At 38.8% G+C, this 17,944-nt stretch overlaps 1 protein-coding gene across 1 annotated transcript; it reads left to right on the top strand.

Moving 5' to 3' along the window:
* The first annotated feature begins 1,053 nt into the window (after window positions 1-1,053).
* Window positions 1,054-16,839, top strand: galcb (galactosylceramidase b). Its single transcript, XM_018735310.2, has 17 exons — window positions 1,054-1,278; window positions 1,424-1,492; window positions 2,134-2,197; window positions 2,593-2,706; window positions 6,851-6,990; window positions 8,847-8,885; window positions 9,940-10,070; window positions 10,467-10,622; window positions 10,795-10,919; window positions 12,007-12,134; window positions 12,324-12,413; window positions 12,498-12,587; window positions 13,095-13,239; window positions 14,224-14,404; window positions 15,215-15,378; window positions 15,662-15,738; window positions 16,006-16,839. The coding sequence occupies exons 1-17, from the start codon at window positions 1,138-1,140 to the stop codon at window positions 16,147-16,149; spliced, it is 1,998 nt and encodes a 665-aa protein (XP_018590826.1). The 5' UTR covers window positions 1,054-1,137; the 3' UTR covers window positions 16,150-16,839.
* Window positions 16,840-17,944: the final 1,105 nt, after the last annotated feature.

Genomic DNA, 17,944 nt, shown 5'->3' with positions numbered 1-17,944 from the left:
ATTTCCCAAGCGATTCAGACTGTTGTGTCATGCTTCTTGTTTGGCTTATTGATGTGCTTGCATTGTGAGTTTGGTTAGCTGTTTATTGACTTTGTGTTGTTGTCTTGGGGAAAAAACGGACAAGTAAGCATGTCACACAACCTACATATCCAGCATGTAGGTTTCGGCTGCCTGTCTAGACACATTAGGGAAGAAGTGGGTGCCACCCCCTGTACTTTTGATTTTTTGTATATAGAGTTGGTTAGTTAGGGTTTCCTAGATGCTGAAGACCTTTTTGTTTTGTTTTAAAGCTAGGGTACTTGACCAGCTTGAGTTTGTTTAGTTTGGTTTTCCTAAAACCCCCTTAGTTTAAGGGTTCTTTGCTTTTGCACTGTCTTAATTCCGTTTTCCCCTCCATCTGTCTGCTTGGTGATCCTGCACACAAGCGGTCCCAAATCAAATGCACAAAGATTTCTGCTTCTGCCTCTGATGTAGCGGAATGGCCTTCCTCTCTCACTCAGAACTGCTGAATCTGTCAATAATAAAAACATCTTTTTTCTGATATGTGCTTTATAAATATGTTATCTGTTTGTTCATTAAAAGAAACCTATGTTTAGCTACTGGTGTGATGTATGTGGTGATAGGAGACAAATTGACCGTCCTCAAAAATCAAGTGTGTCTGCGTCCAGATCTCTCCTGAGACTGCTCCTGTTGGTGTAATGCACTTTCTGTGTTTTCTCAGATGTACATTGCCTTGAAGAAAAGGGTCTGCCAAGTGAATTCATGTAAAAGATGATGTAAGTACCAGGACTTCACTTGTATAACACCATTTGCAAACGCTGCACTAACGAATCATGTTTATTTTTATGTGGAGGAGAGAAGCGTCACGGTGCCTATTCAAAGAAGGACCGAAGCTGTTCTTAATTTAAAGTGTCGCCGTAGTTCGTTTTAGGTCCTAAACATCGAGATATGCTGTACAAAGTACTGCATCCTTTATCTGCCATTTCACCAACCTTCGGCGACTTAGAATGAGGAAGGACGGAAGTGTGATAGTCACGCGGCAGCAGGGCGATCTGTGTCACGTGACCAAAAGGTTCCCCTAACGCCGCAGAACTCTGGCGCTCGTTGTGGAGTAGCCGGCTTCGCGTGGGATCTGAAATGTTCCACCAGATCGGTGTGTTTTTTATGTCATGTCTGTCACTTTATCTCACATTTTGCGAAGCCGAGGACTACGTGTTAGACGACCGAAGTGGCCTGGGAAGACGTTTCGACGGTATTGGCGGTTTAAGCGGCGGAGGAGTAAGTGATTCACAACATGATGATGAGAAATTCAAAAATGAATGAGAGCTTGACGACCTGTTGGCTGTGCGCTCTTTCAGATTCATGTCTTCGTTTCGTCTTTCAGTAGAGCTTCAGCTTGTCCGTTTCTTACGAAATTATGTAGGCGACGTCGAGACTGCTGGTGAACTACGCGGAGCCCTATCGAAGCCAAATCCTCGATTACTTGTTTAAGGTGAGTATATTCTTCACGCGGCCATGGCATGCATGCATGCATGCATGCAAGCATGCGCCGTCACTTCACAACGCATAATATTTACTTCCGCATCGCCACTGGCACTGATTCATCGGAAAGATAGGTAGGCATTGCCTCACTTTCCACTACTAGTTGTGCAAAATCCTGTCATGGCCGCATAATATTCAGGAAATATTTACGTTTATGGGTCTCCCGAGGAAACTCCGATGTCAGACTAACGTCACGGGACAGCTGGTGGTGTAGTGGTTAGGGCTGCTACCTTTGACAGGCTTTGTACCCGAAGGTGGCAGGTTCGAATCCCACCTCCTGCTGTCTAGTAGTACCCTTCACAAGGTACTTTACCCTAAATTGCTCCAGTAAAATGACCCAGCTCTATATGCGTAAATACTTTGTAAGTGAAGTATCTTGTGTGTTGCTTTGGAGAAAAGTGTCAGGAAAATGAATATATGTAATGTTTTGGACATGTGACTTAAGAAGGCTGCTCTGTTGTGTAATCTTAATATGTCAAATAAGACATAAAGACCTTCTAGGAGTTTCCAGTTCTGCTTCCAGCTGTCTGTTTGGTCCTCAAGTTTTCCCCGAGACTTTTGTTATGACCATGCATCTGATTTGTTTTCCAGCCAAACTTTGGTGCCTCACTGCATATTCTCAAGGTGGAAATTGGGGGCGATGCTCAGACTACAGGTAAAGATGGCGGCTACATCATGAGACAAATAAAACATGCTGGTTGGTGGACTGGTGTTGTGACCAAAATGCTAATTTAACTCCGAAGAGACTCATTCTTGTACTCTTGACCCAGAGCTGCAGCAGTAAACCAATCTCTCAAATGTTTATTCGAAGTCACAGTAGGCTGTAAACGTCCCTTTGCTGCACAAAGTAATGTTAGTCAGTACTGAGCCGCACCCCAGTGATAACCTTTTCTAGAAATGTTAGGACTGCTTTTCGAAGAGCTACCTTGTTATTGTAAATTATTGTAGCAGTGGTAGTATATGTTTTCCTCTGTGTTCACACCGTGGTCCAGAAGAAGCACTCTTTCGCTCTTACATATGTCAGTAAAGTTGACTTTGTTTTTCTCGCAGATGGAACAGAGCCTTCTCACATGCACTATGAAAATGACGAGAACTACTTTCGTGGTTACGAGTGGTGGCTCATGAAGGAAGCCAAGAAGCGGAACCCAAACATTACTCTTATTGGTAATACGCTATATAAATATATTAGTGCCTTAAAGTATTCACCCTCTTGAACTTTTTTGTTCTCTTCATCTTTAAAAGTGTAAAATAAAAAAGTGAATGTGTGGAAGAAAACTTTCTGAGGGAAACTGCACACAAGCTGCTGAACCAGGGAGCCACATTGTGCAAAGCCATATAAAGTGAGGAACAGGAATACTGGTTTTTGTCCTTTGCTTACACAAATTTACACGTCATGCTTTTGTATATAACAATCGAAAATCTTAAATTGCTGATTTGCAGAATTATTCACCACATCATCTGTACTTGGTAGATGGATCTTGACAGTAATTACAGCTCTTATTCTGTCATATTTGTATAAGCTTTCAAAATTTTTGGCATTTCTCTCCTGTTACATCGGCATCCCTCAATTTATGATTTACAAATTCTCTTTATCCAAAATTTCTATATAACAGCTATTTACCTTTGATACTCATTTGTTCATTTTCATGATGAAAAATGAACATCACAAAATTTATCTGAAACATGTCCACAAAGATTGAAAGTGCTGCGTTGCAAAAGTAAACGGTTAATTTCAATTAATTGCCTTGTTTGTTTAAATAGTTGTCTGCACTTATTTTTAACTAATTTCATTACTGAATATTCTTTACTGTCTACTGGATACCACTTGCGTAATGTAGTGTAACTGGTGGTATGCAATGAATTGACTGCATGCAAGAATTATGTCAGCACCCAAATCTCTCTCTTTGCTGATATAACGTACTTTTGTATTGCTTTCTGAGATACACGTCTCTTTGGAGAGAAGTGTCTGCTGAATGAATAAATGTAAATATAAATAAAAGGAAAAATTTCATTTTCAAAATGTAGTCAAACTCACCTTTTCCAGACTCATTTCACCCATGATCTCTTAAGTTCATGTAAGGTGTAAATGTTCATTTACATTTATTCATTTAGCAGGTGCTTTCGTCCAAAGTGATGTACATCTCGGCAAAAGTTCATGCACTGTAACTAAGATCATGCCTAGATAAACCTTTACGCAGCTACTCCTGTAATGTAACCCAACTGTTTATATGTATTGCCAAAAAAAAAATACTAGGAAGGTCAACAGGAATTGTGACTATTCTCATAGTTTTATGCAGCTACTTGTGTGATGAACATTGGTTCACATGGTGGAAAGAAACAAACTAACTGCACTTAAGTATCATTTCTGCATCTAAGTTTCTCTTCCTGCTAATGTAATGCACACATTGTATTTTCTGTGAGATGTACATTGCTTTGGAAAAAGGTGTCTATTAAATGAGTAAATGTAATGTAGTCTAGAAGTATAGCTTAAGTGTTTGCAAGTGTTTTATATCATGCTGAAATGATGGGTTATAGCACGGTGATGGAGCTATGGCTCTCACAGTGCAGTGCTTGCCACTGTGTGTGTGCGTAGCTGAATGGACAACCATTTTGGGGAACCATGGGCGAATTGCTGTCCCTCGTAGTGTTCTGTGTGGTCGAGCGCTTTGGCTTTTCATGTGTGTTAACTGTGTCAGAAAATAAGCTACAGGTTTCTCCATTTCTGTCTTCCTCATGCTATAACTCCGCCCACAGAACATTCTGGGGGATCGTTACGTTTTCTTGGTTTTTAATCGTTGTCTTTAGTTTGTGCCAGGAAGGTGCTCTTAAAAAGCATTTCCAATTTTCTGTTTTTTCACCATTTTATGTTATAGGTGATCACATCTTTTTCTCAGTTTTGGTATCCAACATTTTGGATACCAAAAACCTGTTGCCCTTTAAATGGGGGGGGGATAATGTGTTCCCAGCCCACCTGAACACCCCTAACCAATATTCCAAAATTTCACTAAACACCTACAGTATATAACTATGAAGTCATGATTTCAGCATGATATAAAACATATTTGTATTTCCTCGTGTAGCAGATGCTTTTCCCAAAAACATCATACATCTCAAAAAACAATATGTAAGGGCATTATATCAAAGAAATGGAGAGATCTGGATGCAGACAACTGAATGACTCATGAGTATCAAACATTTAATGACATTATTAATGGGTATAGCTGTAGGCAGTATGTTTTGGAATTTTTTTTTTTTTTTTTTTTTGTCCTTAGACAGCAACAAACATTAAATTTATGTTAAAGTGCAGAACTTGACAATTTTATTCAATTGTGTTTTATGGTGCAAAACTTATTCTGTATTAAGATATGAAATTGCTGCAAGTCACTACTATACTTTTGATACTTCCTTTGTACTTGAGATGACACCGTTGAAAGCAACAAGGGCTGCAAAACATACACCCCTAGTTTTTGAGGAATTTAGGGGACAGCAAGTGTAGACTGGAAAGACATTGAGATGCACCAGCTCATAAGTTTCTGGTATGACAATATTTTGGCTTTCCCATTTGATATGAAAATTATAAAAAACTGTAGAGAAAGAAAGCAATCAAACTTTGTAAAATAGTGCTGCTGTTTAAAATATAAAAAGCACGACCAGACATTTGTACTTTTGTTACAGCAATAAGTTAAACCAAGCAGCTGTGACAGCCGTAAGACTGAGAGGACAAATGACTCTGCAACAGTCTTTTTTCTGACAAACTTCCCTCGTTATATGTGGGAACTGGAGAAGCCAAACTGCTGGATTTCCGTTAACTGGAGAAGCCAAACTGTTGGATTGCCGTTGTGCCAGATAACACGCGTAACATTGATATAGCACTCTATGAAAGTGGACCGTGACCAGATGTTAAGCGTTCTCTGCACATTCTGAATTTAGTGGCCCAAATGGGGTTGCAGGTCCCCCACCGAATTGCATCCATGGCTGAGTGCAGTGAATCACAAGTAGTAGATACAAGGGAGGTGGAGTTATACAGCGCTGGAGTTTGTACTGTTTTCAGCAGTTCTCCTCACTGGTGGAAAGACAATACATCCATATTCCCAGTGCATTCTCCTCTGGCCAAATCATACCTGCGTTCCTGTACCCACTGAGCAAGTCTATTCCATTGTAGGGGACATAGTGACTGCACAGAGGTCTGGGCTACTTCCTCAGAGTCTGGACATGGAATTTTTCTGAAGAAAAACATGACCGTCGCTTGAACACTTTAAACCCAGTTGCAGCTCATTTATCAATAAAATTGGAGAGATGGTTGGTAGGGATGATGCTTGGCAGTTACAAGCGTGTGGAACGAAAACAAACATGATGAAGGAAACCAACAGGAAACAGCAAATGGTACACTAGCGCTAACTACAATATGTTACTGCGCTTCTGCTTCACCTACGCAACGTGTGGCTTTTTTAAATTTTTTTCGGACACACATTAGATAAATTCTGTTATTCTTACTTTTCATTCTGGAAATCAAAAATTTGATGTGAAAAGCCCAGAGTTGTTACACCAAAATTTCAGTTAAAATGAGTTCACAAATCAAGAGATGCCTGTATGTGAACGGAGCCCGAGAGACAAAAAATTCCACTAGTATTTTTATGTAGCTTTCTTGGTGTGGAAGATAATTAAATGTGTAGTCACTGGGGGGGGGGGAATTAATTTTTCTTTCATTTAGTCACTAGTTATAGCACTGTTAGCTGCAATGACTGCAACAAGGTGCTTTCTGTAGCTGTTTACCAGGGTCTCGCATTACCTGAATTTTGCCCCTTTCCTCCATGCAGAACTGTTTTAGTTCAGCAACAGGTTCTTGAGTATGAACTGTCCTTTTCAGAGCTTCCCACGGTATCTCAGTCTGACTATTGTAAGGACTTTGGCTTTGTCCATTCTGTAACTTTCATTTTATTTCTTTTTCGGCCATTCTTGCTTGTATGTTTGGGTCATTGTCTTGCTGAGCTTCAGGTTCAATTCAGGCAGATGGGCAGATTCTGGAAAAAGCTGCAATATATAAAGTATACTGCTAGCAGAATTAAAATGTTATGGTACAACACAGGAGACAAAAATTTAACTAAAGAAATTGTCCATGTTTGTCCCCTTTTATTAGTTTCCATCTTCTTGGCTTTGAAATTCAGATAAGAAAGGCCTATTTAACAACCTATTGAATCTATGGTTTTCATGACAGAATTGATGTAGTCTCTTCTTGTGAGACCTCACAGTATCAGTAATATTTGTTCTGCACTAATGAAAACCAATTTTCTACATTTTTTTTTTTAAGGATTACCCTGGGCTTTTCCAGGCTGGGTTGGACATGGAACAAACTGGCCTTATGACTTTCCGGACATCACTGCTTACTATGTTGTCTCATGGATTATTGGTGCAAAACAGTATCATGACTTGGATATTAATTATATTGGGGTATGTGATAAATTGGTTTCATCTTGTTTTTTCAGATTGGTAGCTTGATATTATGATTTGTGTAAACCACAGCTATTTAGTGACAGTGCCTTCACAAAGTATTCAGTATTAAATTCATTTTTTAATCTCATCAGTCCATGCTCAATACCCCATAATGACAAATCGAAAGCAGTATTTTAGAAATTTTAGCAAATTTATTAATATTAAAAAGCTGAAATATCACATTGGAATAAGTATTCAGACCCTTTACTTAGTTGAAACATCTTTGGCAGTGGTTACAGCCTTCAGTCTACCAGGATATGATGCGATGAGCTTTGCACACCTGGATTTGGGGATTTTCTGCCATTTTTCTCTACAGATCCTCTCAAGCTTTGTCATGTTGAATGGGGACCGTCAGTGAACAGCTATTTTCAGGTCTCTCCAAAGATGTGTGATTGTGTTCAAGTCCAGGACTCTGGCTGGGCCACTCAAGGACATTCACTAAATTGTCCTTAAGCCACTCATGTGTTGTCTTTGCTTTGTGCTTATGGTCATTGTTCTGATGGAAGGTGAACCTTTGCCCCAGTCTGATGTCTAGAGTGCTCTAAAGCAGGTTTACATTTTCAAGGATATCTCTGTACTTTTGCCATTCAGCTTTCCCTTGACCCTTACTAGTCTTGCAGGTCTCTGCTGCTAAAAAACAGCCCCACAGCATCATGCTGCCACCACCATGCTTACCACTGGAAAGGTATTAACACCGGTGATGAGCAGTTCCTGGTTTCTTCCAGACATGACTCTTTGAATTGGTTTTATCAGACCAGAAAATTGTGTTCCTCGCAGTCTAAGAGTCCATTGGGTGCCTTTTTGCAAACTCCAAACAGACTTTCATGTGTTTTACTGAGGAGAGGCTTCTGTCTGGCCACTCTGCCATAAAGCCCAGATCGGTGGAGTGTTGCGGTTATGGTTGTCCTTCTGGAAGTTTCTCCCATCTCCACACAGCATCTCTGGAGTTCAGCCAGAGTGACCATTAGGTTCTCCGTCACCTCTCATACCAAGGCCCTTCTCCCCAGATTGCTCAATTTTGCTGGACAACACGCTCTAGGAAGAGTCATGCTTGTTCCAAACTTCTTTCATTTAAGAATTATGGAGGCCATTGTGCTCTTTATAAACCTTCTGTGCTGCAGAAGTTTGTTTGGATCCTTTCCCAAATCTGTGCCTTGAGACAGTCCTGTGTCTAAACTCTGTATGCAGTTTCTTTGACCTCATTGCTTGGCTTTTGCTCTGATACCCTTTGTCAGCTGTGGGACCTTATACCAATAGGTGTGTGCCTTTCCAAATCATGTCCAATCCATTGAATTTTCCATAGGTGGACTCCAAAAAAGATGTAGAAACATGTCAAAGCTAATCAGTAGAAATGGGATACACTAGAGCTACATTTCACATATCATGGCAAAGGATCTTAATACTTCTGTCAATGTGATATTAGTTTTTTATTTTTAATCCATTTGCAAAAATTTCTGTAATGCTGTTTTTGCTTTGTCGTTATGGACTACTGAGTGAAGATTGATGAGGGGAAAAAATGAATTTAAAAATTTTAGCATGAGGCTGCAACATAAAAAAATCTGAAAAAGTGAAGGTGTCATACCTTGAGTGCACTGTATGTTCCTTCACACTGAAGTCCTAAAAAAGGCAATGAAATGGTTTTTAATTTGGACAGTACATCGAGTCCAGGATTGAATATCGTAGATAAGTAAATAATTTTCTGTTTGTGTGTTTCTTATTTATAGTACATTTACTTGAATTCTACTTTTTACTAAATTTTTTTGACACAAACACCATAATATGAAGCAGCTAACCTTGTATTGTTATGAATTTAGATATGGAATGAAAGAAAATTTGACAGCAAGTACATAAAGGTAAGGCCAATCTTTTCTCATCCTGACATTTTTAAAATGATGTGACCAGAGTAAACAAAGAGAAAACTAAATAAGTAAGCCACCCATTTTTGGTTTAATGTGAACATTTACTCAAAACATCCAAATTACACAATAAGATACAAAATTGTGCAAAATTTGAAAAATATTTTTTAAATATTCTCGTTTAATTTGTTTCTAGTGCATAATGAGTATGCAGATAATACTTGCAAATTTTAACTTCCCTGAGCAATGTTTTTTGTTGCCAAAGTTCTTCGTAACATATTGTATTAAGTGGGTTTAACCAAGACTGGCATCATTGCAGCCAATGACAGCTGGAACATTTCTAGTTCTATGATAATTGACCCATACCTTAATGATGCAGTTGATGTGATAGGGTAAGTGAGGTCTGGGTTTTTGCACTTCATATGATCCCCATGCAGAAGAAGTTTTGTCTTTATTTTGCTGCATTTATTATGAGTATTACACACACACACACAGGCTGAAACCACTTGTCCCATTATGAGTTATTACTTTTCATAACTGGTACTGTTACCTATTTATGCAGTTGGCTAATTTACTAGAACCATAAGTACCTCTCACAATTGTACTGTTACAGGGCCTTTCCTAACCTTCAGGGTAAAAGTTCACATCCTTAACCACCACGCTATGAGATGTTTCCATGAGACTGTATTTCCCTATTTCTTGCGATACACATCATCACTTAATTCTGATGGCTGTGCAAAATCTTCATTCAGTGTTATTTTTTTCACTTCTGAAATACTGAAAAAACATAGTTTTGTTTTTAAAAGAGGAAAAAGGTTAATAGTTTACCACTGACTACCTGTCATTTTATTCATATGGTTTTGACATTTGATATTGTTCCATTGAATATATTGTTGGTGGCTTATTTATTTAGCTTTTTTTGTTAACTCTGTTAGAGCTCTGTCTATAACAAGAAGGATTTCATAATTTTTTTCTATTGATGCTTAATTATCAGTGACTTGAGTTTGAAATCTCACTGCTTTTGTATTTCTTTTTTCTTGTTTTTTGGAAGCTTCTGCGATACACTCTCGATAAAAGTGGTTTGCAACAGGTTAAAATTGTGGCCAGCGATAACTTATGGGAGCCTATTTCTACTTCAGTGATTTTTGATGAGGAGCTCTCCAGCGCAGTTGAAGTAATAGGGTATGCGTTTTTGAAGCTTGTGAATTTCTTCAGAAAACATTTCAACATTGTGTTGAAACCTTTTTCTTCACAGCCTTTGACCATGACTTAAACTTTTCAGCTCTCTATACTGCAAGGTCATAGGGCAACAAACTCTCTGAAATTAATTTATTATGTGTCTTTCTGTTACTGTTACTTCACCAAATTAGCAGTAACTGATAGTTTTACTACTTCCACAGTCAGTGGACTGAGTTTATTTAACTGAATGGGAGCAGGTTATGTAGTGGTTAAGGAACTGCACCTGTAACTGAGTGCTTCATATTCCTAATGCAAGGGAAATGCCACTGACAGAATGTCATAGCAATCGCAGGGCTGTTATGTATCTGACTGTGTGCATGTGTGTGATGCCATTGGCAGTGCTCACTACCCAGGCACCACCACTGTCACTCAGGCACTGCTGACTGGGAAGCCACTGTGGGCTTCTGAAGATTACAGTACCTTCAATGATGATGTGGGCGGAGGCTGCTGGGCACGTATCCTCAATCAGAACTATGTAAATGGCAGAATGACTGGGTATGGGCCCTCACTCCAATAACTAATTTTACCTCTAAATGTACCCTTCTGAGAAAAAAGAAAGATGCATAGACACATTGCTGTTGTGAAAAATGATATTTTACACATCCTAACTTTAAACTCTGGAATCTGGAGGAAAAAAAATCTTGCTTTCTTTTTTGGTCTTATCCAGCACCATATCCTGGAATCTGATTGCAAGTTATTATGAGAACCTGTCCTTTGGACGAGATGGGCTGATGACTGCTGAGGAGCCATGGAGTGGCAATTATGTGGTCGAGTCTCCAATATGGATAACTGGTACTGTATAAACCAGAAAGGTTTGCCACATTTCAAATGTGCTGCATGCTACTGTTATTACCTCAGGGCTAATATAGTGTAACGTGAGTTTGGTTTGCAAGTGTCCCTCATTCAAGTCACTGTTTTATTATTTCCTGTGTTGTGTTAGGATATCCACAGGAATCAATACAGTGTTTGTCCCCTGTCTTATTTTCTGCATTGTTACAAATTTTTAGAGTGAATTTGATATTTAACCACACATATTAGTTAAGCGAAACCCCCTTTAAAATATGACCAAATCTAATACCCATTTAAGTTATTTGATAGTGACAGTAATGTGCCATGTAATAGCTGTGTAACTGTCACGAGAAACACCATCTGAGAACCTACACTCCAGTGCAAAGTGCATGTGTTTGTCATGTCTGACAAGGGTTCCATCCCCATGTGTGCCTTTTCCACATGTGGTGGGAGATGCATCTCTTTCGTACCCACTTTTCTCTTGATCTAGCAGCTCCTTCAACTTGGAGGAAATTCTTTGTTACGGTCACCTTTGTATTTCCTATCTGAGTCAATTCTGTTGTGTAATATGCTCTGACAGAAATGGTCATATTGGAAGAATTGCCTGTGCTTTGAAGACCATGTGTCTGCATCTAAAGCTCTTAGCCTGCTAGTGAAATACACTTTCACTTTCCCTGAGTTGCATGTCGCTTTAGAGAAAGGTGTCTGTGAAGTGAATAAAAGTAACTTAGCTGCAAGTAATGAAACACATGCAGTTGTCTTGAAACACAGTATACGGTATTGACAAATGACTTAGTGTGATTGTATTTACAGTACACATATCCACATGGTATAGGGAATTTAGAGGTACTGATTCATCTGAAACACATTGTTGGACATATAATAAAGCCCTAGACAACATAGCGTTCATTCATGTTAATTATTTATATATCCTTATGGATTATATAATACGGTAAAAAAAGGGATTTTCGATTTAGGACAAAATTGATTTTTGATGAGTCGTCACAATGGAACCCCATTGTAAGCCGAGAACTACCTGCATTTTAATCAGCATTTTTATGCCTTACACGCCATTATCCCTCCCTTTCAGCCCATACAACCCAGTTTGCCCAACCTGGATGGCGGTACCTAAAGACTCTTGGTCATTTGGAGCAAGGTGGAAGTTATGTGGCATTCACAGATGGAAATGGAAATCTGACCATCGTTATTGAAACCATGGTCAGTGGAACATGTAGCACTGCTCTGTGCATTTGTCATTAATTTTTGTATGCACATTGATTTATGTTTCTGATTGTTTGGAGGTTTGGACAGGATGAATGTAAATAACTCTTGACATGTATGATTTATAAAAATACACCACCGACTTGGAAGCATTCGTATTTTAATTTTTTTTTTTTTTTTTTTTAGACTCACGATCACTCCCAGTGTATAAGGCCTCCTCTCCCTGCCTTCAATGTTTCTGCCCAGAGTGCAACATTCCACTTGAAGGGATCTTTTGTATGTAACTACAGAATTCTACATGTACAATTTTGATTTTAAATCATGTTCTTCTACTAAAGCTGATTTATTTCTTTTTAACAGAATGCTCTGACATCACTACAAGTGTGGCACTCCAAGTTGGATTTTAAGAGACAAAATTCAATATTGTTTAAGCAGCTTAGTCCAATGAAGGTAACCCTTATATTTGAACAGATCAGAATTCTGCCCCTTCTATTGATAGACTTTTTAAAAATCAGCAGTGGAGAAAAAAGCCTTCAATTGTTTTTATGTGTACGGAAGAGTATTTTCAAGCCAGTATTCAGGAAAAATTCACTCCTCCTGTGAGATTTATGTGTATCTTTATTTTTCTGAAACAAGCTTGTACAGTGATGCTCACCCTGTAAACAAGAATGAGAACTGAAATTTGCCCACAGATGCAATGCTATTGTGATGTTTGTTTTAGACGTATTCCTTGAGACTTATTTAGGTTTAGCTGAATTTGTTTTTGTTAATGACAGAACAAAGATCATCAGGAGATAAGCAGAACAGAAATAAATGCTAGAATTGTATTCCAGATTGCTTCCATAAAATGCTGTCGAATGCTCTAAAGTTCACCGACATTTGACCTGCAAAGAAGATATGAGTATATTATGAATATATACGTATATATGATAAGTATATTTTTTTATACTTTCCTAGCTGTCTGATGGCACATTTTCTTTGGACCTGGATGTAGACGAAGTTTACACATTAACAACTATAACTACGGGGCAGAAAGGGGCTCATCCGGCTCCACCTTCCTCCACTCCCTTTCCAAAAATATACAAAGATGACTTCAACGTCCGTAAGTATCCAAAAAGACATCTTCATTTCATACTGCCCTGATTTGCCTCTTGTTGACTTGTTTATCTTTTATTTTTCTTTTATTTGTTAGCCAAATTGCACATCTATCTGTGAGATTAGCAGAGTACAGTTGACCCTTGAAAAATGCGGGGGTTAAAGCTACCGACCCCCCACGCAGTCAAATATCCGCGTATAACTTTTGACACCCCAAAAACTTAACTACAGTACTAATAGCCTACTGTTGACCGGAAGCCTTACCAATAACATAAACAAAGTAAGCTAGAGAAAAGAAAATGTTAAGAAAATCATAAGGAAGACAAAATACATTTACAGTATAGTATTGTGTTGTGTTTATCGATACCGTAAGTTTACGTTGTCTGTTTACAAGATGAATCGTCTGTCTGTCTGTCAGTACCTACATCAATATTGTCTTATATGATACAAAACACTGTAGATGTTACACATATTACGTGCATATTTTATGCTAGTAAATGATAAAAAGGCTGGTATCTACATATATTTTATGCATTCATGATATACCTAACTTTTTCTTAATGTTTTTATTTTTCTAGGCTGTGCAGTTCATCTGCGAGTTTTTTCAAATTGTTGCAAATCTCCGAAAAATTTTCCAATATATTTATTAAAAAAAAATCCACATATAAGTGGACCTACACAGTTCAAACCCGTGTTGTTCAAGGGTCAACTGTATATTTTTCATAATGTGTTAGTTAAATGGACACATACGTATGCTTACATAGTATTTGTCTGGTTTGTGTAATACTTTAACAAGTAACATCTTTGACATTTTATGTCGATTGTTGTGTAAGTTGAGTGCCTCTCCAGCACAAGATCCTATGGATGGCAATACATATGAGCACTGAAACTTGGCAAATTAAATACTATTACTGGAAATCGAGTAAAACTTTGCTATCGTCCAAAAAACATGCCAGGCAATTTCCAGCAATCTCTCTCTCTCTCACTGTAGGTAACCCTCCCTTCACTGAGGCACCAGACTTTGCTGATCAGACAGGAGTTTTTGAGTACTTTATCAATTTGACTGACCCAGGACCCCATGTGTTCACACTACGTCAGGTGGTCACTCAGCGGCCAGTGACATGGTCTGCAGACGCAGATCAGACCATCAGCATAATTGGTGACCATAACTGGTGCGTGTTTCAACAAATATTTTGCTGCTGCCATACAGCCTCTTTACTAGGTACACCTAACTTGTACCAGAGGGGACCCTATTTTGTCTCCACAATAAAGTGATGGACACTTGATCCACATTACATTGACAGCTTTGTGCAGTTTCTTTGGATCTCACAGATTTCTAGAACAGGGGTTTTCAAACTGGGGTCTGCAAGACGGAACTAGGGGCTCTGTGGAAAAGTTGACAGGAAAAAAAATTTTACAGCAAGATAATTTTTTACATTATTTTTTAACTTAAAGATGTTAACAACCACATCTGCATGAGTTGCGTATTCAAAGATGCACACCGCACCATAGTTGTACTGAGCTGTTATGTTTGCGGTTGAAACCTTCCTCTTAGCTTTATTGACTGTGGCCATTCTTGTTATCTCTTGTATTAACAAGGTTTTTTACCACTAAGTGGATGATTTTTGTTTATCACACCAGTGCACAAAATTCCCAGGATTACTCCTGTTTTTCCAAGATGATGGAACCATCATGTCAAGTACTGGCATTTTGTCTTCAGTATTCAGCATTTGAATGTGGCCCTAAATCCCTCTATGCAGTTTGCAAGTTCTTGTGTCCAAAAACATGCAGTTCATGTGAACTGGGGCTTCTAAAGTGCTCCATGCTCTGTGTGTGTGTGTATGTATGAGTGTATGCTCTGTGATGACCTGGACAGAGTATAAATCACCGTGGGCTTTGTCCTTCCCAGGACTGGCTCCAGATTGCCTCAATCCTGTACAAATGACTGAACCAATGCTTCGGCATGTCTTCTTTTCCCCCAGGCAAAACCTTACTGTGACATGTGACATCTTTATTGAGACTGCCAAGACAGGAGGGGTGTTCATTGCTGCCAGGGTGGATCAAGGCGGGGAAGCTGTCAGACATGCCAAGGGAGTCTTTTTCTGGGTCTATGCGGACGGGACCTACAAAGTGACTAATGACATTGGTCAGTATTTCGCAACAGTTTTGTCATCAGTGATTTATGCGCCTGAGACAGTGCACTTTCCAGGATGCACCAAATCACAAGTGGTGAATTCTAACACAGCAAGATGGGACACTGCTCTTCATTGCTGAATTTGTTATTACACTTTCCAGGTGTAAGTCACTGTCTAATTGAAAGGTATTAAACTTGCAGTAACTGCAGTGCTCTAGGAACGTAACTGAAATCTGCCATCATCTACCTTAGGTGAGATATGTCTTATAACCCCCACTTCTCCTTTGCTTGCAAGGTGGACAAATTGTACTGGCTGAAGGTCTATCAGGAACACAAGCTGGGGTTTGGCACACATTGAGTCTCACTGTTAAGGTCTGTACAAACTTTTTCTCTTTTTGCATATCTAGACCCAGATCAATACAGCTGACAGTTTCCGGAACAGGCAAACAATTACAGTGATCATAGTATTTGCTATTAACAGTTTTAATGTTGTGGAATATGGGGAAAATCAATTTAGCAGTGTGCATGATGAAGACGAAGTCATCAGTGCTTTTGAGAAACAGCAACCAGATTTTATTACATTTGGAATATCTCATTCTTACAAGTGCTGCCTGAGTGCATGAACTGTTTTGTTTGCAGGGTCAGTATGCCACGGGAATGCTTAATGGATACCCTCTTTGGAAGTCTGCTGTGGTTTTGCAACCCAAGAATGGTTGGGCAGCCATTGGCACGAATACGTTTGAACTTGCCCAGTACGATAACTTTGCTATTGAAGCTGAGTGACCAATTGTTTTCTCTGGGGCTTCTTCCATGACAGTAATTAACCTCGGTAACATGTCATCACAGGGACCTTGGTTTTTTCGTAATGAAATAAGCTCTGCAAACCTGCACATAGACAAGTTAAAAACCCCAAAAAGACATGGCTTGGAAAAAAAGTCCTCACTTCACAAAAACTGATAACACATTTAGCCAACAATCATAACACGTTCAACAGTAAGTGAACCTTTTAACCACAGGTGTAGACACAGACTGTGTTTAAATGCCTGGTAAACAGTAGCATTTCTTCACACTTCATCACAGAGCAAAATTGCACTGGGGAACACAGTAGGAGTGTACTGTATGTCCTATTTAAAATCACAGATGTTTTGTTTAAACTTTTTTGGCTGTTGTCATGAAAGCAAGCTCAGAGAAAGGAAACTATGACTCTAAATTTAAATTTAATCTTTTTTTTAATCTGATTATGTACCTTTTTAAACAGCGGGGAGCTTTAAATACCAAACACATTGCTGTGCTGTTGTGATTTTGTTCGGCGAAGAAGCATTTACTTTTCGTTGCTGTTCAAAATGTGAGAATGTGCTTTGAAAACACTATGCAGTGACTTCTCAAAAAGTGTGCCTTCTTAGTAAACAGGTATTTTAAGTTGGAATGTGGTCTTTTTTGTTAATCTGAGGAACAGTCTAAATTTTCATTTTATTGTTGATTTAAGAAATATTGCAAGAAAAAAACTTGACTGCTGATTACTGTTTTTAAAACAATGTACATATGATCAGTTCCAATGTTTTTAAAATGTGACTAATAAAATACTACTTAAACCACTAGTTTCTCTACTTTTGTTTTTGTCAATCAATTGATTGAATCAGTGTAAACTATCAAAGGGGTTGACTGAAATAACTAATTTATTAAACAGTATGCTCCTGCATTATGTTGTTCATGACCAATATCCCAAAGTCAGCAAAGAGTCAGAAGTTTATAATTTTAAATCAGAGGTCAGTGCTGTGCCAGCAAAATTTCTTAGAATATCTGGACTTAAACTGGATACAATAAAATGAAAAATAAGAACTTTATATACCCATTTAATAGCCAGTTAAAATTATACAGAAATATTAATTTTTTGAGTTAATTCACAACTGTCACACTCACAGCCTTGCGTCTGACCCCCACACCTGCCCCTGATCAGGGAGACAGGGTATGAAGGAGCCGCTCCTGCACACCTGGTTGCGGAACCCCTTAGAGTGAAACCGCATCTCCAGCACGTCAGCGATAAATCGCATTTACCTCGTCATTTTCCCCAGTCTCCTTTGTTCCCTTCCCCTTGTTCCTGCTCTCTCGTCCTGGCTTCTGACCTTTGGCTCTGCTCATTTGACTATGTCTCCCATCTCATCCCAAGAACAATGTCTGCCCATGCTTGTCCCCGACAATGCCTATTGCCTACTCCTTGTTTGTGCTTCAAATAAACAAACCCAAAATTGGGTCCTCAACCACTCCTCCACCTCATGTCTTCTACCATGACAACAACATAAATATGTACTTCAACTCTGAAAAGCAGATAGTTATCAACATATTGTCAGAAACTCAATGTTTTCGCACAGAGTACTCAGTTTTGCATGTAATTTTATCCGCTTTAAATGAAGACTTCAATTTTATGTTTCATTTTTATTAAATGTGATTATTTGGTTCAGGGGGGTACTGCAGTTTTACAGTTGAACAAGATATCTAATTATTCAGCACATACTCAGCAGCATTATGCCACTGAGCTGTCTAGTTTCATTGCTTGGGCAAATACTGAACATGTCTGCCA

The sequence above is a fragment of the Scleropages formosus genome, chromosome 1, assembly GCF_900964775.1.
Source record: "Scleropages formosus chromosome 1, fSclFor1.1, whole genome shotgun sequence".
Lineage (NCBI taxonomy): Eukaryota > Metazoa > Chordata > Actinopteri > Osteoglossiformes > Osteoglossidae > Scleropages > Scleropages formosus.
Note: the sequence above shows the minus strand (reverse complement) of the source record. Positions and strands in the feature narration are given on the sequence as shown.

Bases quoted from the DNA above. Each gene is read 5' to 3' on its own strand.
- galcb (XM_018735310.2), top strand. From the start codon at position 1,138: ATGTTCCACCAGATCGGTGTGTTTTTTATGTCATGTCTGTCACTTTAT. The intron at 6,991-8,846 runs GTATGTGATAAA...TTATGAATTTAG, and splicing joins TGGATATTAATTATATTGGG to ATATGGAATGAAAGAAAATT. The intron at 10,920-12,006 runs GTACTGTATAAA...CCTCCCTTTCAG, and splicing joins GTCTCCAATATGGATAACTG to CCCATACAACCCAGTTTGCC.